The 22,641-nt window shown below is 39.8% G+C and overlaps 1 protein-coding gene across 1 annotated transcript; it reads right to left on the bottom strand.

The window, feature by feature from the left end:
• Positions 1-1,809: 1,809 nt before the first annotated feature.
• Positions 1,810-20,654, bottom strand: BDH2 (3-hydroxybutyrate dehydrogenase 2; the record flags this gene model as incomplete). Its single annotated transcript, XM_079697059.1, is given in 10 exon segments — positions 1,810-1,930; positions 4,219-4,311; positions 4,906-4,964; positions 9,170-9,283; positions 10,902-10,962; positions 16,152-16,260; positions 17,972-18,068; positions 19,657-19,735; positions 20,553-20,639; positions 20,643-20,654. Coding segments are annotated over 10 exon segments (765 nt in total). The 3' UTR covers positions 1,810-1,876.
• Positions 20,655-22,641: the final 1,987 nt, after the last annotated feature.

The raw sequence follows: 22,641 nt of genomic DNA, 5'->3' as shown, positions 1-22,641 counted from the left end.
TATTTTTCCATTTCTTTCAGTCATATGATCATTGATACATCACATGATTTGATCAACACGACTTTGGAGAACATTGAACTTTTTGGCTAGTTTTTAATTTGTTTTTATTGTTTATGTTTTATAGTTTATAGTTATCTCTGAGAGAACTAACTCTGAGGGAGCATTTGTTAATATTTAGAGTCCATTTTGCAGTATTCATCATGTGTTTATTTATTTACTTGGCTGCGCCAGGTCTTGGTTGCTGCATGAGAGATCTTCCATCTTCCTTGTGACATGTGGGCGCTTTAGTTGCAGCACGCAGGATGTAGTTCCCTGACCAGGAATCAAACCCGGGCCCACTGCATTGGGAACGCCGAGTCTCAGCCACTGGACCACCAGGGAAGTCCCATCATGTGTATATTTACAATTCATTTTTTCATAGCTTACATATACATGTATAATGGCTCAGAGCATGAAGTACTTCATAAAAGCTTAAAAGCTTCAGTGTTCCATTACTTCACTTGATAAGAAGTTACAGCATTTTGATAATGATACATCCAAAGAAACCCAAGTCATTTGGCCCAACACCCTAATTTTACAAAGCAAAAAACTAAAATGGAAGAGAAATTGGATGACTTAGGTTCTAGGTAACCAACCAAGCTATATGTGGTCCAGTAGCGGAATACTTGGTCCAGAACCCTAAAGCAAATCTTAAAATCAATGGACTCTTCAGGAATGTTAGTCAAAATATCCTTTGCTGCCAGATTTTATTTTGTTTTATTTTTTGCTGTCGGTTTTAACTTACCTTCATCAACTGCATGTTCTTTCTCATACACATAGTTTTAAACTTTCATTGTCCACTTCAAAATTTTCCTTTTTAATATTACAGTTCTGAGATGAAAGATTAACTGCTCATTTACTGAGTATCTACATGTGCATCATACCATTTGGTCTTTTGAGGTAACAACAAACAAAACACAAACATAAAACCCTGAAACTAAAAGAACAAGAAAAAACTTCTCCCTAGTAATCTGTTATGGAATTATTTTCCATGAATTTAAATTTCTTATTGAAACTTTTATTTTCTTTAATTTTATTTGTTTCCTGTTACATGATTTATTTCTGTTTCTTCATCCAGAGACTATTTCTAAGTTTCATGTTCTCTTGTCTGTTATCTCAGAATTTGGTGAGGAAATCTATACTTAATCTAAAAAATATTCTTCAAACTGACAATACTGTAAGGTAGTTAACTTATGTTTCTTATGTCCATGTCAAATACTGCTTATTTTAATAAAGACTTTTTAGTTAGACTAAAAAAAAGTATTTACTTATAAGTGATGACATCCATTAAGTATAAACATCTGATGATTATTTTTCTTTTACATAACAGATCAACAATATATAGTCCTGAACCTAAACCCCTTTAAGTGTAAGTTACTGAAGCCAAACTCCTTTATACCTTTGGTGTTCATTTATAACCCTATAAAAATTTAAAATTAGTACCCACATACAGACCAATGCAGAATCGTACAAAAATATTTGAATACTGAAAAACAGAAGTAAAACAGAAATGAATAGCTTTTTTCTTAAAAAAAAAACTTCCTTTTTTCTTCATATTCACATTTTAATTTTATATACTTAGAAACTGAGGTTTATTCTTAAAATGTTCTTTTTGCAGTGAGTTCATTATCTCACCTATCTACAATGATTTCAGAAGAGATTAGAAAGAGATGAATATATTTAAAGAATCAGACTCTTGTGAACAATGACATCATCAAAAAGGTCTTGTTTTCATTAATATGCCATTAATAGGAAAGAGAGGATGGGTGAGTTTTCTTCATAAGCAGGTTCACTGTAGACAGGAACGGCCTGTCTTCCCAGCAAGAAGATCCTGAAATCACAAGCTCCAGCCTCCATCGATGATAATAGGATTACCTGTTACATAGGCAGACTGCAGTGATAAACACAAGGAGATAGAACAATTAACCAGGTTGTGTTTCTTCAGTTTTCCAGACTGAGATAGCTAAACAGTTTATCCTCATAGTACCAGGAAACCACACTTTTAACAAATAGAAATTAGGAAAATCTGAATTAAATTTCAGATGATTTAAAACTGCTGAGTGTTCTTGTGATCTGGATCTGACTGGCCTCTGGCTGGTGTCTGAGCACATGTCACATCATTCTAAGAGTGTCTGGACTCAGAATCAGAAAATTAAGAAATTTTGTGATATAGAGCCATTATCCGGATTAGGATAAAGTATAGGCTAAAACAGTACATTTTCATTTTGAAACTCAGAATTATTCTAACTAGCTGAGTTTTATGCCACTAATAAACCTTTGAACATAATCAAGTGTGTAAGTAACAAAGTAGTAATGTCAATTACCAAACAGAATTTTTTTAAAAAGATGATTGATTTTTTAAAAAGATGATTGATATATTGATTAAATATACATGGGTAATTCTAGGAACTGAAGCACACTAAATGTCTTTTTAAAATTTATATGAGTAATAATTATTATAATCTATTAACCAAAAAAAAAATTCTATAGTAGTTTCAGACATCCAGACCTGTACAAAACTAAAGGAGTTTAAAAATTACTGATTTTTTTCCCCATAGAATTTTTCATTTTCCAAAGAATTAAAGCTGAAGTGATTCTTGTGGTAGAGGTTTAAAAATGTTTTAACTTAAACATGGATAATAGACTCAAATTTGTGTTCCTAGTTTTAAATTCACCTAAAGCCTGAGACAATGGAAGAGGCTGGAAGGAAAGACATCATAACAGGAGTACAGAGTGTTTTAAAGTTCAATATATATTGTATAGCACAGGGAACTCTACTCAATACTCTGTAGTGGCCTATACGGGAAAAGAATCTGAAAAAGAGTGGATATATGTATACGTATAACTGATTCACTTTGCTGTACACCTGAAACTAACATAACATTGTAAATCAACTATACTCCAATAAAAATTAAAAAAAATAAAAGTCAATATATGAAGACTGATCATATAAAGTAGATAAACTAGGGGGTTATTAGACACTCTACCAAGAAACAACCCCAATTTCTCCAAGTTTTTTTTAAAAGGCAAGCTTTCTGTTTTACATATGGACTCTTCTGGATCTTTCCAGAAGAGTCCATATGTTGGACTTTTGTTGAACATTTCAAGCCAGAACATTCCCAAATATTTGGTAACCTAAGCTCTGGCTAAACCAGGGCAATTTAGCTTAACAGCAGTACCCACAAATCAAATGAGCTCTTGTGAAGATACAGATTCAAAGAAATCAGAAAGGTTAATGTACTCAGTCATTCATAATCTGCCTAGTCATTTCCTCAGCTATGACCAACTGTTGTTAATAGCTCTGAGAAGTAGTAACTGCTCTGTCACTAAAACATTTCAACCTCTCTGTCACATTCACCACCACCTGGTGTGCACCAAGTTACACTGAAGAGGGGCTAATTGATCAGTAACACATCTCCTCACTCCCGCCTACTCCTCTTTCCTTCTCTCTTCTCTCTTCCAGTTAGCTCCCTGGTCGTGTACTATTCACAGACATAAAACAGAGGGGATGTCCTTGTGCTTTATACCTTATAAGAAATATCTCTTATGAAAGAGTTTCTGCTTTCACAGCTGTTTGCCATTAAAAAATATACAGTAGCCATTAAGGAAAAAACTGATTACTAAATAGGTGCAAAGTGGAAAGAGACAGAATTAGGAATTTCCGTACGTGATGATAAATAGGTAAAAATTCATAGGGAAAAAAAAGAGGTACTGGTATTGCTCTAAACAAGTCACCAGTAAAACTGAAAACACCAGATGCTAATTCTGTGTCTCCTGTGTCAGATGCAAATCTGGTTAACCCTCTCCCCATTTCACCAGAAGCTCTTATAATTTTGGAGGTTCACTGGTTTGATTTACAAATCAAATTTACAAATGGTGTCCCAAATTGTAATTTTTGAAAGTAATTATAAAATTGAGCAATTTAATTTTTTTCAATCCTCCACCACTTCATTTGCTATCAGATTCAGTGACATGTAACGTTGAATGAGGAAGAATTGGTGGTGGTTCAGATCAAAGTGGCCTTTCTATGAGCAACTTAAATCAGAACTTATTCCTATCTTGTAAAAGCAGCATCTTAGCACCTACATGCCATCACTCCCTAAATCATACTATTTTGATGAGCAAATTGTGGCCAAATGTGATTGAGGATAATGAACCCCTGGGAAGAACAGTGCTTACTTCATCAGAGGCCAGGTACACGCAGAGCAGGGCTATTTCTTCTGCAGTTGCAAATCTTCCTGTTTTCTGTCTCTTTAGGAAATCACTCAGTGCCTGGAACCAGAAACCATACTGGACATCAGTGATGTGAGCTGAAGTAACTCACCTGCAACACCTTCAGAAGGTCAAGGCAAGAGGAATCTACAAAGGTACCACTGGCTTGTTGCCTTGATTAATTATACATGATACAAGATACAGGAGGATATCATTAATATCATTAATTGTGGACCAAACAGGACTATGGTGACTCCCAATCTACTCAAATTATTTGTTTTATACTAAAACCTACAGAGACTGTGACAGATCAGAAGATAATATTAAAGAAGAGGGCATTTTCATATTTTTTGAAGATGTGGTAAAATGCACATAATATAAAATTTACCATCTTAACCAATTTGAAGTGTACAGTTCAGTAGTGTTAAGTCCATTCATATTATTGTGCAACAAATCTCCACAATTCTTTTCATCTCGAAAAACTGAAACTCTATACCCATTAAACAATAACTCCCCACTCCCTCTCCCCTAGCCCCTGGCAACCACCCTTCTACTTTCTGTCTCTATGGATTTGTCTACTCTAGGTAAAGAAGGGGCATTTTTTTTTCTTTTTTTAACCAGAGGATTTAAACACATTTAAAATAGCAGATATACCTCTTCAGGATTTGGTCTGGCTTGTATTCTTTCCTGCAGAGATGGGGTATCAACCGTTCCTAAATCAAAGGAGGGCATTCAGCTTGGTTACTTACTTAGACTGAAAAAGAAATTAATGATTAAATTTTAAACTTCCTTTCCATATGATACAACCATCAGTGAAAGCCTTCTCCATGACTTGGAGTGACAATTTCACCTCTACCTGCCTGCTTTTTATTTAATAGGCTTATAAATTCTTTAATAAATTTCTATGATTTTCAAAAACACAGACTATACTTCTTTGTGAAGTATATTAGGCAAAAAATGACACCCAGCATTCCCAGGACATACTTTAGTCACATCACATTGATATGATACTTTATGGATTTTAAGCACTGTTATAGGTATTATCTCAGTTAATCCTTGCAACAACCCTGAGATGTATTATAGATAAAATCATACAAGGACTATATCAGTATAAGGACCCAGACTACCTAATGATCTCAAAAACATTCTCTGCTGTCAGGTTCACTCTGGGGGGATTCTCAGGGACAACTCCACACCCATGATAGTCCTCGATAACTTAGGTGGCTCTTAATTTTCCTCATTATCTTGCCTATTTTCATTGGTTTTAAATTCCTGTTTTAACCATTGTTTCAGATTTCTCATCGAAAAAATATAACTTTATTTTACTTAAAAACAAGAAAAATAATAATGACACTAAAATTTTTAAAATCCCACTTAGTTCACATTCCTTACAGAGTAAGTTCCCATACATTTCTGTTAACTTCTGTGATCTGCAAATTCTCTTCAGAGGGCTTTCTTCTGCTGACCATACTCCCGGAGACCACATGATCTTTATGATCTTTAAGGTCATAGCAAGTGATTTTACAGTCATACTTTCAGCTCCATCCTTAGACCATGCTCCTGGGTGTGCCATAGATTTGATGTTTGCTTGGAAATCATTTCTTTCTTTTTTTAAAAAATTTTTTTATGGGGGTATAGTTGATTTACAATGTTGTGTTAGTTTCAGGTGTACAGCAAAGTAAGTCTTTATACATATACATATATCTACTCTTTTTTAGATTCTTTTCCCATATAGGCCATTACAGAGTATTGAGTAGAGTTCCCTGTGCTATACAGTAGGTCCTTATTAGTTATCTATTTTATATATAGTAATGTGTATATGTCAGTCCCAATCTCCCAATTTATTATCCTCCCCGCCTCGGAAACCATTTCTTAATTTTATTATCATTTGCCATTTCTCTGGAGAGACTGGGAATCTTCGAAATCTGCAAATACTGGCTCCTTTTTGTTTAACAGCCTTTTCCTTAGCTTGTCTCTGTGCTCTCACATTTCACTGTAAGCAGGCGGCACTTTCAATAGGCTGGGTGGGAGTGGCCTTGGCTACATCACCTGGTTCATCAGGAACATTTTCTACCCGCCACAGTTACCACAGGCAATAGTGTTGATGAAATGTCTTAAACCATAAAGCAAAAATCTCTTTGTATCCAATTTCTGGTGATATTTTCCTCACCTGCCTCATCAATAGCCTCCTTAAAGTCCACAATTCTACCAACAGTGTGTTCAAGGCACCTTAAGCATTCACTTAATGCCCTCCTCAAAATCCTTAAATCTTTAACAGCTTCCTCCTGCTGAGGCAAATGCTCAACGACTCTTACATATGGCCGGTATTAACGACTATTACATGAAAACTCTGTAGCAAGCCTATGCCTCGCACTTAATTCCACTGTCACCTGACTCTGCTGTGTCCCTGGCACAGACTGACACACCATGCCACTGTCCACACCAGTCTGGTGTTGAAGTGTTGTGACTATATCATCAGCACCAACCCAGACACACTCATTCCTTGTCACATTTTCTTTGTGACTGGCTCAGTGAGTCACAGGTAGTTCCTTGTTCCAGACAGTGGGAGAATATATTTTCCAATCTTCTGAGAAGTCCAGCTTCAAAACAACCACATTTCCAAATCATTTTGCCATTTATTCCACTGGGAAAATGGCACCAAGAATAGCTAGACTCAAGTATCACCAACGTGTATGTTAAAACCCAGTGAAACTCTCTCTCCGGTAACCTCCTCTTTCTTGGTGTTACCTACGTTTACCGTTCTAGTCCAAGAAAAATTAAACAGAACACCTCAATCATGGAAATTCTGTCCCTTGAAGGTTATTTAGTAGTTTCCCCCTTTCATAAGTCAGTGGTTTTCAACCTGAGGGGTGACCGTGATGAATTACATCAGAATTTCCAGTGGCACTTTCCAAACTACACACAGTGTTCCCCATCAAGCCCTTCTCCGAATGCTGGCATGCCCTTCAGGTTTTGAAAGGTCCCACAGGTAACTGTGAATTGCTTCTCCTCCCCAAACCCACAATACCAGTTGTGAACTACTAAGAGAAACCTTGATTCTGGACATGCAGTATTGAATTTCTTTTCAGAGAGGAAATTGATAATTCTTCTTAGGCAGACCTCATGTTACTCTACTTTGCCTTGCTGAGCTTCACAGCTACTACATTTTTTTACACATTTCAGGGTTGTGCAATGCTTCTTCGAGCAAGTCTATAGGCACCATTTTTCCAACAGCATTTATTTGCTCACTTCATGTCTCTGTGTCACATTTGGTAATTCTTGCAATATTTCAAACTTTTTCATTATTATTATATTTGTTATGGGGATCTGTGATCAGTGATCTTTGATGGTACTACTGCAAAAGGATTATGATCCACTGAAGGCTCAGATGATGGTGAGCATTTTTTAGCAATAAAATATTTTTTTTTTTGGGTTTTTTTTTGTTTTTTTTTTGCGGTATGTGGGCCTCTCACTGTTGTGGCCTCTCCTGTTGCGGAGCACAGGCTCCGGACGCGCAGGCTCAGCGGCCATGGCTCACGGGCCCAGCCGCTCTGCGGCACGTGGGATCCTCCTGGACCGGGGAACGAACCCGTGTCCCCTGCATCGGCAGGCGGACTCTCAACCACTGCGCCACCAGGGAAGCCCTAAAATGTTTTTGAATTAAGGTATGTACATTGTTTTTCTAGACACAATGCTATTGCACACTTAATCGACTACAGTACAGTGTAAACATAAATGTCCTTTCTACTCATAATAAGTTCTGCTTTTCTCCTTTCCTTTATATGAGGGGCCAGCATACTTTTTGGTCAAAAGCCAGACAGGAAATATTTTTAGGTTTGAGAACCATTTGGTCTGTTATAACTACTCAACTCTGACTGTAGCATGAAAGCAAACTTAACCAATATAAAAGCAAACTGGGTGTGGATGTACTCCGATAAAACTGTGTTTACAAAACAGGTGGTAGGCCGGATCTGGCCTGCAGGCCATAGTTTGCTGACCCCCTCTTTACAGCATAAAGGAAGGTATGAATCCCTCCTTTTTGTTTATGGGCCACCCCAGGTGACGGACATGACTCAGTGGCTCCCTGTGTCTGGGAGGTTCCTCTTTCTTCCTGCTGTTCTGTGAGCATGGTCTACGTTTCAACTTTCCCCTGACGAGGCCATCCTGGGCTTGCTTCCAAAACACCAAGCCCTGGCCAGTTATGTCTCTCAACCACAGGGTTTGGAATTGTCCCCATCCACACAAGTAGCATTTAAACCTTTTGCATCTGGTAAATCAAAATGGCATCACTGGTGCTAAAGCCCATGATACAAGACCTACATTTAATGCCTAACCTAATTGCAGTTTCAACCTTTACCAGAAATGTAATCTTAGTCAACCAGTCTGGAATTTTCTTGTTAGCACCAATGAGGTAATTGGGCCCCCCGTGGGCCCTCTCTATCCCCCTAGAGGAAGAAGAGGCAACCTGTAGTATAAAATCTGTGCCATACCCTCCCCCTTAAAAAAGAAGTCCCAGCCCAGAATAACCTTTTCTTTTCTTTTGCCAACGACCTCCTTGCCCCACCCTTCTTTCTATGAAAACCTTCCATTTTTGTATATGGCTCCCTGAAGCATCCTTCCAGTTGCTCGATGGGATGCCACTTGATTCATGAATCGTTGAATAAAGCCAATTAGGTCTTCAAATTACTTGGTTGAATTTTGTCTTTTAACACATCTGTGGGTTATTCCTAATGACTTAGGATCTCTCTCCCAACTTACCATTGGACTGTTATCTTAATAAGCCTGGACTCTTTTTTCTTTGGAGCTTTTTCCCAATGACAATACAACATGTGGTAAACAAGCTTACATAGATACTTTTCACAGTGGCAGCCGGGAGGTCAGAAAGGACAAGTTCATAGTCCCACAGTGCCCAACTCACCTGGACACACACAGTTGCACCGGATACCCTGCTGGATGAAGTCTGCAGCAACAGACTTTGTGAGACCAATCACAGCCGCCTTGGTTGTGCTGTACACACACCTGTTCACAACTCCTGAGAATGAAGGGAAGTTCAACCGTTGAAGGAATAAAAAAACACAGTCAACTTTAGGAAGCGGAGACCATTGTCATGCTTCCTCACACTCCACCATTTTTAAGATTTTTTTTTTTTTTTTTTGATGTGGACCATTTTAAGAAGTCTTCATTGAATTTGTTACAATATTGCTTCTGTTTTGTGTTTTGGTTGTTTGGTCTCGAGGTATGTGGGATCTGAGCTCCCCGACCAGGGATCGAACCCATACCCCCTGCACTGGAAGGCGAAGTCTTAACCATTGGGCTACCAGGGAAGTCCCTGCACCCTTTATAAAAATCAATATCAGATTTTCTCCTTTAATAGAGCTAGTTTCTGAATCTGGGAAAATAATATCATTATTGGCACAATTCAGTTGAGACTTCAGTGTTGAGATGCTGCACCTAAGTGACAGCAGTGGCTTTAGTTTTTCATCATCAGTTGGTAGAACAAAGAAATTTAGGGTAAAGCAAAGCAAAACAAAACACAACCCAAACAAACCCAGAGGCTTAGGCATTTCTTTGCATTCCTCTCCTGTGCAGGCTTACTGTGTACATCCTTGCTAAGAGAAGGAATGTTATCTCAGCAGTAACTACTTCATTTTCAACTCGAAATCCATCTGTGCCAGACTGTGACATTGTCCATCATCTCCACTTTAAAAAAATTTTTTTTTTGTCACAATCAAAGTAGCTTTGTTCTAGTAATGCAAGGTTTGTTTAATGTTCAAACATGAAACTGATCCCAGGAATGAATTAGAGTGGGAAAACAAGTCATTTAAAACAGAGGTCTTGGGAATTCCCTGGTGGTCCAGTGGTTATAACTTGGCGCTTTCACTGCTGGGGCTCTGGGGTCCAATTCCTGGTCAGGGAACTAAGATCCTGCAAGCCATGAGGCAGGGCCCTGAAAAAAAAAAAAGGAAAAAAGGAAGTCTTAACCAGGAAAAGCACAAGATAGAATAAACATAACAGATAACACCTTATGAAAAGTAGGTGAAGATTATGGAATGTTCTAAAATTAAAAAAAAAAAAAGAAACTTTTAAAGATTCAAGAGGACATCATCTCCACTTTTGCACTGCAATCTGGCCCTTCAACTTGACTTCTCATTTAGGGCTGGATCAAATGTCTTTGTGAAGCACTCCCCCAATCCACAGGCAGAGTTATGTCCCTGCTATTGTAACAGCACTTTGTACAATGCTCTGTTATAATCCTATCACACTGTAGAAGATGTGCATTTGCCTGACTCTCTCCCCCTTTTAGACTGTGAATTCTTTGGGGTCAGGGACATCTAGTGGGTGTTTAATACATCTTTTTTGATTAATTAAATGTATAAATGTTTCCTTCTCCCAGTTTGATCTTCATTTCCATATCCATTAGAAGGAATAAAAGGTAGAGCAAAGCAAACCAACTTATATTTAACTTTATGACTGGTTCACATCTAAGGCAAAAGGACTGGTACTTAAGAAACTTTAGAGCAATTTTAAAAAAAGCAGTTTTGAAGTTATGTGTGGGTTTTATGATCTCTGCTATGCTTGTTCCCCAAACCCTTAGCTCTTGAAGGTGTGTGAGGACGTGTGTCATGATGCCCAGAGGAAGACACACCTACCTTTGATGCTCGATGCCACAGAGGACATGTTGATAATGTTGCCAGATTTCTGAGCAAGCATCTGCCAAAACAAAACAAAGACCAAAAAAAGATGCTATTCTGCAGGCTAAAAATACTACCTCTTTAAAAGATGCGCATTTACTTATGGTTTGCAGGACCATCTTATTAGCTATTAACATTAAGCACTGTTAAGCAGTCTTTTTTTTTTTTTTTTTTAACGGATTTTATTTTCTTTTTTCTTTTTTTGGCCATGCTACACAGCTTGTGAGATCTTAGTTCCTTGACCAGGGATTGAACCCGGGCCCTTGGCAGTAAAATCACAGAGTCCCAACCACTGGAACACCAGGGAATTCCCTGTTAAGCAGTCTTAATGGTCTCACCCAATCATTGCTGGGAATTGACGGCTTGTGTACACATTGGCAGGAACATTTCCCAGGGGTTTACTGCCTTCCTGTGGCACAAAAACATCAGCAAGACCAAGAAGGAACTCTGAGCTAAATGAAAGGCTAATGAACGTTAATGTTACTGTATGTTCCTGATGGAAAACTCTTCCTCCATTCACCACATATTCAACATATAGTTGAATACCTACTGTGGTCAGGTACAGTGGTAGGTCGAGGAGATTCAAAGAGAAATGACTCAGTCCCTGCCTGCCTATAGAGCTGCCAGTCTGATTGAAGTGGCTGATATAACCTGCATCCAGCAAGAGGAAAGACTGTCATTGGTGAGGGGGCAGGCGTGGAAAGAAGGGACCAGGCTGCAGGGCACTCAGAGGAGGGCTGATTTTTTGAAAGCTAGAGCGTTAATCAGAAAAATAAAAGAGAAGCGTATTTTCTTCCCACAGAAGTGGGAAGAAGGGATGGATCTGGCTGGAAGACAGAATGTGGGAGGAATAAAGCTGCAGAGGCCAGTGGGGCTAAACTTAGGAATGTTGGCTTTACCCCGAAGGCAATGCGGTGGAGATGATGAGGGGTTTAATGCAGAGGGGGAGTGGCATGTTCAGATTTGAAGATTACAAAGATTACTCTGGCATCTTGTAGAGGAGAGCAGTGGAAGCTGATGCAGGGATTTAGGAAAGGAGTAATGAAAGCAGAGAGCAGAAATGTCTGTGGGTAACAGAGGTGGAGACAGCTGAGGTACCTGAGCAGGACTTGGTATATGGTTACATGCAGTGAGGGCTGCTCCCCATCTAGGGCAGTGTTTCCTAAGAATACGTCCTTCAGAATCCCACACGGAAAGTGTGAAAGTCTTAAGAGGAGGGTCTGTGGCTGTTCTGTCCTCCTAGACAGGGTACACAGCAGCCAGTCAATACGTTTCAGTGAATCAAAATCTCTTGGGGTGCTAGGTTCAAGTGCAGATTGCTGAGCTCTGCCCCAAACCTAAACAAATATATCACTGAAAAAAGCTGCTATGAATTAAAACATGTTTTCAGATGAACTTATATTTAATTAAAAGATGTATGTATGTTTTCAAGACGATATAGGTATATGCAAGGGCATGGGTATCCACCCATCAATGTTTGGGGGGAAGAAGCAAGAGTTGGAGAGAATTCCTGCCTCGTAGGCACTAACTTACTGAAATCAGAGGCTGCCGGGACGACCATAAAGAACAAGGAGGAGGTGGTGAAGAGTTAAAATAAGTGCTGGGGGAGATGGAGAAGAGGAAGGAGAACCAGGATATGCTGTCATGAAAATCAAGTAAAGAAAGAGCTTCTAAGAGGGAGGAGTCTCCATAGGCAGTGTAGAGGGTCAAAGAAAAAAGTCACTTCTGCTGGGATGAGTTTATCCAGTAGCTTTCAAGGAGGTGTAGGAATGGAGAAGGTGAATAACTGGATGATCCAGGGATGAGTTTGCCAAGATTCTATTTTGCCTTATAGTATTCTTACTTTCTGTTTTGATACTTAGCTACTAATCGTACCTAAGAGCAGAAAGTCTAAAACAACCCTAAGGTATTATGTTGAATGGATTAAAAGGATAAAAGGAGAAGCTTAGGTGACCCAGTGAAATCCAGAAGATGGCAGGGAAAGAAAATATTGAACCCAACTTGTTTGTCTATATAATAAAGAGGATCATAATGAAATGGGGTCCTCATAAAAAAAGACCAGGAAAATTAGTAAAATATAAGTGTTGAGAACTAAGCCTTAAAATTATTCTTTCTTATCCAGTTTAGCAAGTAACATAACCCATTTAAATTAATTTATTTTCCCAGTTTCACTGAGGTATAATTGATAATATATACAATCCATTTTTAATACATATGGAATACATGTAGCCCAATTTAATATATAAAGATGGGTTATTAAATAAGTTCAGTCTCCGATCTTCTGAAATGCAATAAAATCCTCAGGCAGAACTTTAGAAAACAGTCACCTGGGAGATGCTAGTGCTGCCCCCTAACTCTTGGACTGTCCATTCAGCCCAGGTCTAGCTGCTGATTCTAGAGCCCACAGTCCTTGCGTCCTTCTGTGCTGCCTTCTCAACACCAGCTCAGCACCTGCTGTCATGGTGTCAATGCTCTTCTTGGCTCTGCATGCAACAGCCCTCTCTGGCAGGTACAACAATAAAGTGAAGTGCCTGGATGTAGTAACGCTGTCTAGGATTGATCTCCCAGAAGCTGAGGCGGATGCTACAAAGAGCTCTGAAGATTCCCTCTAGCTGCATCTAGTTAGTCCTACTGTGACGCAGCTCTTCTGCCCCCACTGACCACAGCCCAGCTCCTAAACTTGGCAGACCTTGGCTTCTTGGGTCTTCAGTGATTCCATGCCTGACCTCCACCTGGACTGACAACCTAGATTCATTTCTTCATCCAGCAAATGTTTGCTAAGCAGCTCTATGTGCGAGAGACTCTTCTAAGATACAGCAAAGAAGGAGAACACCCAAATATCCAAGACCTCCCCAATCCCTCGTAATGGATCCTCTCTTCTGGTGGACCTTGGATTCTACACTGACCTCTTTTCACAGTATCTTTAATTTCTTCTCTGCCTTCTGACTGCTCTTCCAGTCTTGGAATGGTTTTCTGTATGCTTATCCATGAACAAAAATTTCCTACAAGTGTTCCTATGTTTTGACCATCTGACCTTTCAAATCTGCCTAGACTCTAAATCCTAGCTTCCCCTGGAAAGTTCTAGCTGATATATGTGCGTCATGGTTAATGAACATAATTAGGGCCGGAAAGGACTGTGTAATCTATCACCCTCATTTTAAATAGAAGAAACAGACACCGAGAGAGCACAGGTGCCATCTCCCGGGTCCTGTGGCGAACTTAGAGGCGGAGCTCAGGCTGTTTCTAAGGTCTTCCAATGCCAGATTCCAAAATCCCAGGTGAGGTCAGTTAGGGTCACTTTAACAAGTGGCACCAACTCATTCTGACTCCCCATCCCAGGCATTAATAACTCTTAGGATTTCTTACAGATGAGTTTCATTGGCTCATATGGATTATTTTTAAGATGCTTTAAATCACAGACAAACTCACTGATTTGCAAGTTAACGTTTGATATTTTAAAAGTTAACACTTAACAAGTTTAAATTTCAGCTCCACTGTATCTCACACCTATGTCCTTTCCTGATATTTGTCGAGCATTCAGTACTGCAAATGAGTCTCATATATGTGTAAGTCTTATTCACTTGACCTGAGCTTTCCTCTTTTACCACAGCCTCTGCTTTTCCTCATATCCTATGCTAAGGATTAGTCTTCAAAAAATACATTTAAGTTCCAAATAACAGATTCTCATGAACTGCAAATAAGCAAAAAAAAGGCAATTTATATTTTAAAAAAATGTGCTAGTTCAACATTCCATGAGCCAACCCGAAGATTCCTTCTAGGGGCTAAACAAGTAGATTAAAAAAAATTTAGTTTTTTTTAGTTACTAAGTCAATTTCTCTAATTTTCCTTTTAGCATTCATCTGTATCCTTCTTGACATTAGGCTGAATGTCCAGAGCAAAGTATCTGCCCTGCCTTGCCATCAGAAAACTCTTCTCCTGCCCTGGGTTGGGCAGCATTCAGTATGTCAGTCATCTAATCCAGCTGGAATGGAAGAGAAGCATGGCTCTTCTGCATTTCACTAGGGTTCAACTTACAACCTTGACCTGAGCTGGTCCTGTACAAAGTCAACTTCGTTCATTGTCTGAGCCTGTGTTGTCTGCTACTACTGGCTTATAAGCTCATTTGAAGTCAATGTTTTTCATATTTATACCCGCCCCCGCCCCAGAGAACCTAGTGTGGTGCTTTCCATCAAAAGGCACTTAATGCTTGTTTGTAAAATAAGATGAAAAACAGTCAGGAGTTGTGTGAAGGCTGGCAAATTCAAGGGTAGCAGACTCAGGAGGAATACTGTCTCCTTAGCACACGCTGTCTCTCACCTCTCTGGTACCTCTGTGGCTCAGCTAAAAGCAGGAGTGCAAGGAGAATACTCGGGGTACAGAAAAGCAATGGGGTACATCCATCTTGAGATGGGGGGCCTAGATGCTGACATTCAAGAAGGGGCCCAGCTTCAAGGGTTCAAATCCTGGCTCTAACCACTTGCTAGTTATATGACCTTGGGCGAGTTATCTAACCTCCCAGTTTCACCCTTCTGCACAGTGGCTGTGATAGTACCTACTTCATCGGACTGCTTTGGTCCCACATGCCCCCTTGCTGTTCCAATCCCTGGAACCCTCTTCCCAGATACCTGAACGGTCAGCTTGCTCACTTCATCGGGACCTCTATGAAAATTTCACCTTATTAATGAGGCCCTCCCGCTAGACCTCACTGATAGCCTAGCTTCTTTTTTTTTTTGGCCATGCTGCACGGCTTGTGAGATCTTAGTTCCCCAACCAGGGATTGAACCTGGGCCACCGCAGTGAAAGTGCTAAGTCCTAACCACTGGACTGCCAGGGAATTCCCTAACCTAGCTTCTTTTAAGTTCACTGTACTTATAACCACCACACACATTAGAGTTTATTTGATTACACATGATCGTATCTCGCCCCTCACAATAGGACCTCCCTTATAGAAAGGACTTTGTTTAGTTCTCTGAGGTTCCTTCTGCACCTGGAAAGCAGCCTGGCATATGGTGCTTAATATTCCTTGAATGAATGAAGTGGAAAGTTAAGTGAGTTAATTTCTATTAAATGCTTTGATATAAATGTTCAATACAGGTTAGTCAGTATGTTAGCTATTATCACTCTTCTGAGTAGAGATGCTCTCTGGATGTCCAGTATGGAGACCTACTTATCCAGTGGTACTTATCCTAGCGGTGGTGGTCACCTTACTTTAGGAAGAAATGCCTTGATCATCAGGTACATGCTGCGGATGTTGAGATTCATTGAGAAGTCCCAGTCTTTCTCCCCACAGTCCAGGATGGTTCCATGATGGACGAAACTGGAAGTGTGATTAAACCGTGGGGAAAAAGATGATCATTTAAAAAAATTTCTATTCAATTTCCTGATCCTTTTTATTGTCATTTATGGCCTTAGACCATTGTCCTTTCCCTTAGCAAGATGAACAATTCAAACACAGTATCACTTAGTACATTAGGTGAGGAAGTATCCCAACAACATAAGCTAAAAAAATTTATTTGAAGACAAAATCCTTCTTTTAAAAGAAGGCAGGAGTTAGAAGCCACCAAACATAAGAAACTCTATACCTACTGCGCAGGAAACATCACTGCCCTTAAAAACAAACAAATGAGAACAGGGCGCTTGTCTTAACTCCTATTTCAAGAGCAAGAGTGCCCTCAGGTGGCAGAGATTTAACATTCTCAAGGGAAATCAAAACTGCAAGGAAAAAAAAAATCTGCAAGGAAAACAAGTGTCTCAATATCTCAGGGTAGCAAAGTAATACCCCTACTGTACAGTTCTAACATACTGAGTAAACAACGTAGAACAAGACAAAACCTTTAAAATAAACTTCACTCTTTTTGAAGTCACACTTCCTCAAGGAAGCTTTCTAAACACTGGAGTCCTAACTGATTTCACTGTCCCCTAGACCAAAATTACGTAATTAATTATGAAATATTGTCGGTTGTGATCCCTATGCACCACTGTATTTCTAGTTCAACTGAATGACAGCAAGAACCACATCCTCTATTTCTGTATCCCTTACATTGCTGAAAATTTAACAGATGCTCAAAAACTAATTTTGCTAGTTATTTTTTTCATGGCTCTGGGTATATTCTCATATGAGGAATGAGCAGGTTATTTATAAACTACATCAGCACAATCGTTACTTTAATTTCCAAACATTGTAACATATGATAAACTATGGATAAACTGAGACTTTTTTTTTTTTTACTCTGAACCATGATTGGGAAGAACCACAGAAATATATTAGAAGGCTCTAGAATTTTTCTACCAATGCAGCAGTACAAATGTAACACGACACAAGAAAAGTGGGATATCGGAGGTATCTACTGATTTCCTGGTTCCTCACATCTACTGTCATGCCTGAGAAGGGACAGTGGGTACCAGTCCTTGCTGTATCTACATGTAGCTGCTCCAGGTCCAGCTTTCCATCATTCATGCAGGGTTCAGCAAGCTTGGTACCACCCTAATAAGTTTAATTAAGCCATTCTCTTTGTGCCGTGTATAAAGGTACAACATGAACCTACTTTTGCTGGGATTGATTGTCCCAGTAAGAAACACTGAGCTTGGGAGGTATAAAAGACTTACTAGAATATGCCAAAGAATTGGCAACATCTTCATTTCAATAAACTGAGTACTTGGCTTCTGGTGTATATATACTTCCTTTTAAAGGCACTCTACTGGAAAACAGTTTTTCTTCTTATTTTATAAGTCCTGGTAGAGCATCAGCAACAAGTCCATTGGCATGAGCCTGTTACCAGCCCTGAGGAGAGCAACAGTGTTAGTACTGGTTGCCTTGCGTGACCTTAACTGCCTTTAGGACCCAAGCCCATGTCAATGTCTATGGCTGTCTTACTTGTAATAAAAATTCTGTCCAAAATCTAGCCATATTCCCCAAGGAATATATTATGGTTCACAGTGAATAATTTTGCCGTATTATCAAAATTCTTTTAGTGAAAGTTGCAGAAAGCTTTCTGTAAGGAGAGTGAAATTAAAAAGTTATGAATTACCCAGCAACATTAAAGAGAACATCAAGTCTCTCAATGTCATTGGCGAACTGATCAATTTGTTTCTTCTTTGTGACATCAAGGACCCGAGTCTGAATACCTGAAAAATAAAACAAAGGACACTATTTGCCTATACTCATAAAGAATGGTTAGCCTTGAAGATTTAGCTGTTTCGAAGTGTGAAGACGGCAATATCTGTCCAGTTGGGCTTTGTAGGATTGCTGATCATGCATAGGGTCTTCACAGTCTGAAGACTCTCAGTAAAAATCTTGAAGTCCTACCCACTTTGACCACCCAGTAACACGTCTCTTTCTCCCTCTCTCTCTCTCTATTCTCTGAAACGAATGATACAGGTCTTTTCTGAGTAAAGACTTCACAGTGAAGTATGAATGATCTACAGCAGATGCTTCTCAGTAAGCCAGCAGTAATAGCTGAGAGTTGGCTCATTTTAGCCCATTCTTTCCCCCAGAGGTTGAGTCAGTGCTACAGTAGTGCTGAATTCTGTCTGTTGGAGGGGAAGGGCAGGGGCGGTGGATAAGGGATTGTTTCTACTTGCACACTTTACCTTTACGTTAATTCTATTATTTTTTAGAAATGACTCTGTTGGCCAAGGGTACTATCACTTACTTCTGGACAAAATTACAAGTAGAAGAAATGAGAGGCCAGAAGAGGGGATGAAATACTTGAAAGCCAGACATGAGAGATCTGGCATGGGGTCTGAGAGATACATACTGCGCTACCTACAGAAAACCCCTGAACATTCTCTAATGAAAGCAGCAGTCATTATTGTTATGCTTAAAAAAAAAAAATATATATATATATATATATATATATATATATATATATATAATTTATTATTCTCTTTTGGATATAGAAAGAAAAGGTTATAAACAAAGAAAGACGAGACTGAAATTGAGTTTCAGAAAGACTTCTTTTCTTCTGTGCTTTTCTATTCCAACAGTTTGACTTTGACTTATAGGAATTATAATTCAGTGTAAGTCTAATGCAGTTAACTAGGTCAGTGAACTGATTTGTGTTTGATCATGGAACCTGTTCTATTTTGCTGGAATAGTCGACTTCCAGGTAAATTCTCTGTTCTGCTTTCTTTCAGAGTAACTCAAACTGAAGTCCTCTGGTGTTGGAGTTAGGTTCAGTGTGGTGCTGTAAGGGGTAATATACACCTAAATAATCTGGGTAATCTCTTAGGGTTTCTGGTCATGATATTGAAACCAATATTCTTAAACTTAATTTTTGCCTGTTTCTTTTAACATTTTAAAGGTCAAGTTTAAATGTAAATTTTACTAGATAATTTAAAATTATGCATATGGCTCACATCATGTTTCTCTTGGACAGCACTGCCCCCGGCCAAGGGGGCACAGTTGTCATCAAAAGTTAACATAACGACTGTTAAATGATCACATATGATTTTGTAATTAGCTACTGAATCCTTCGACATGTTGGATAAATTAAAAATTTTAAGTATACAGCTTAAATACTTTGTTTACATTTAAGTGTACAGATTTTTGTCTCTAGGTTCACAGAATACAAATTTGATATCAGAGAATCAGGCTCTAAAAAGAAGGCCAGTGGAGCTGAACAGCTAAGGAATTTCCTTTCAACATGTAAGTACTAATGCTTTATAATCCCTTGTAGACTGAATCCCAGATTCAAGCTGCGGAGTTGCTTACCTGGGTACTTTTCCAGTTCCTGAAGTTTGGACTCATTGATATCTGTGGCTATGACTTTGGCGCCTTCTCTTGCAAAAGCCTGGTAGACACAATGCACAAATACATCCTTTGTTTACATGGTTAAACTGCTCTCATGAACTGAAAGTCATTTAGCCTTTCTCTTTTTTCTTATTTTCACTGTTGTTTTCCCTATAAAATGGGTGGAATTTCAAACTATCTAGTCTCACCTCATTCTTCCCATTGTTACTATTTTTATCATTATTAGAACAACGTGACATACATTGTGCTTGTCAGCTGACTTTGTCCCTTTAATACCAAATAAAACATTTTTAAAAAAAAATAGGATTCTGTTATTAAACACCTCTCAAAATACTATTATTTTTTGATTTGATAGCATGCATTCTATTTCTGAGCAGGTGAGTAAACTCCAAATAGTAAGAGAAAAATGGGTTATATCAATACTTTTCCTCCTAATAACAGTGCATTATTAGCTCTGGTGGGGGGTTTCATGTGTGAGAAGTTGATATAAATTAGAAGGCAAAGGTAACTTGATAGTCTCATAACTATGTAGTCCTATATCTGAACTGACATAATTTCAGAAAGCCATGCACTTCTGTAGGGTCCCTGCAGTAAATTTATTACGGTGCAGAGGAACTGAGGCAGGGAGAGAAGTTTCTCAGGTCAAAGGTTATCAGTGATGTCACATAATAAGCATGTGAGGTATTCATTCCTTTATCTGCCTGGAGTTAGGAGTAGCCACTTTTCTTTTTGTAACTTAAGACAACAGAAGCACTAAAGAAAAAAAAAAAAGAGCAGAATTAAATACCCATGGAACCCATCCACATAATTCAATACCTCAAAAGTTAGTAAGCAAACAACAAAAGATAATAACTTACTAAGGTAGCTGCCCGGCCAATCCCCTGAGCAGCTGCTGTCAGGACGATGACCTTCCCATCAAGTCGACCCATAATGGAACCTGTGGTTTAATCTAAAGACATGTGTATTTAATGGCTTACACTGTAGCACATGGCCTTGTGCAGTAATGTCTAGAAGGAACGGTTCAATGCAGTCCTTTAAGAACCTGACGACAGCACCTCTGTACAAATACTCCTACAACTTGAGAATATTCCCATCATTCTCCAAGAATGATTACTCTAAATACCTAGCTTTGCATATGAAAAACATTTAGCAAAAACCACTGAAGTGATAACTGGTGACAGACAGACATCGGACTTTAACCCATCTTCAGGTATTTTCAGTACCCGGAGAAGTCAGCCTCTGATGCTGATACAGCAGCATCCCCTCATTACCACCCACCCTCCCCGCTGGCCCTCCCTGCACACACTGCTATGGCACTGGGTGGGTCCTTACTACTTGGGGCTGCTTCTTGCTTCCTCTCTTGTAAACTTTTCTTGGGGTCTGCACTATTAATCATCTGTGTTTTTTCCATGTCCCTTGGGAAGATTTCACAGTTGGCCTCAGAGAATCACTGAAAAAAAAGAGTTGGAAAATCAGATCATGTCCAATACCCCCATTTTACAGATGAGGGAACTGATTTGACCTGCTCAAGGTCATAGAACTGGTCAACAGCAGAGCCAGAACCAAACTCAGCTCTCCTGACTCTTTTGCTATGTGAACATTCTACCCCACAACGCTGCTGATCCTGTTTTAAAGTTTAAGCATTCAGCAGTAACACTTTAACAGACGCACTCAGTAATTTTTAAAAGGGAGGACTGAGAAATTCCGACGTAGGGGAAATGTGATGTGCAGAAGATATTTGGTCAGTGCTTGGATTGTAGATCTCAGGGTGAGAGGAATGGCTAGTGATGAGGTTGGGGGTAGTGAAGAATCAAATGATGATTAAATGAGGGTGTCTGCAAGGAACCAAGTCCCTTCTCTTACCCTGCTGTTCTTAGTGTGTGCCTCTGACCACACACCAACCACAAAATGGCTGCTTTCTCCCAAGACATCGTATCTGCATTCCAGGCAGAAAGAAGGAAAGGAGCAAAAGCCTAAAGTCTTTCAGAGGCCTCACCTTTCTATTCAACGAGTAAGCCTTCCTCAGAAATTCCAGCCTGTGTTTTACTGGCCAGCTCTAGCAGTGGAGGCTAAGAATCTGAGTTTGTTTTCCAGGCTTTACAAAGTAAAAAGGTGGGGGTGACGGAGTGAGCTGGGTGGATGTTCAGTGAACTAACTGAAACAGCACATGCACAAAATAACGCCCACAATCAGTCTGCTCAAATACCTGCCTGATAAAGAGTACAGGTAGCTAGCTAGTCTTGCCTGGAGGGCTCACATGATCCAGTCATTGCTTTTTGAACTTATCTCTGCTCTCTTCAGCCAGACTTGGCTTTCTGCTGTACCCAATGTGCACTCACCGGGATTTCAAGCCTCCACACTTTGTGCAAGCTCTCCTTTCTGAGGGCTAGTTACTCCTGTGGGCAATGGGCAATGAGGTTTTTAAGAGCATGACATGATCAGATATGTATTCTAGAAAGCTCACAGTGGAGAACAGACCTGGGGAGGGAGTGAGCAGGCAGGGGGTTTCCTTCGGAGGTGGCGGCAGTGGTACAGAGACAGTGGAGAAACAGCAGGGACAGAGAGCTGGGGTGGATGAGGGAAGTGTTTAAGAGTTGACATAGGGCCTGGTCACCAGTGCACAGACTTCAAAGAGATTACATGGCTTGCCCAGTGTTTCACGGCTATGAATTCAAACCCAGGCCTCCTGATTGCGGGTCCAAGAGAAGACCTTGTGGTTCTGAATCCCCACGCGGCGCCAGGGGCCTGCGGCTCTGCGTACAGGTGCCCGGTAACTGACCATGAGGCCCGCGCTGTGCTCTGAAACCCATCGGTGAGTTTGTGCAGAGGCCACCTCCCCCTGGCCTTTCCCAGCCGGTGCTTGAGTGAGGCACGAACGCTAAAGCAGGCCCACTTCTGGGACACATCGAGCTCCTCCCGCCGGCCTTGCGGACCCTCCCGCGCCGT

The sequence above is a fragment of the Hyperoodon ampullatus genome (assembly GCF_949752795.1).
Source record: "Hyperoodon ampullatus genome assembly, chromosome: 1".
Classification (NCBI taxonomy): domain Eukaryota; kingdom Metazoa; phylum Chordata; class Mammalia; order Artiodactyla; family Ziphiidae; genus Hyperoodon; species Hyperoodon ampullatus.
Note: the sequence above shows the minus strand (reverse complement) of the source record. Positions and strands in the feature narration are given on the sequence as shown.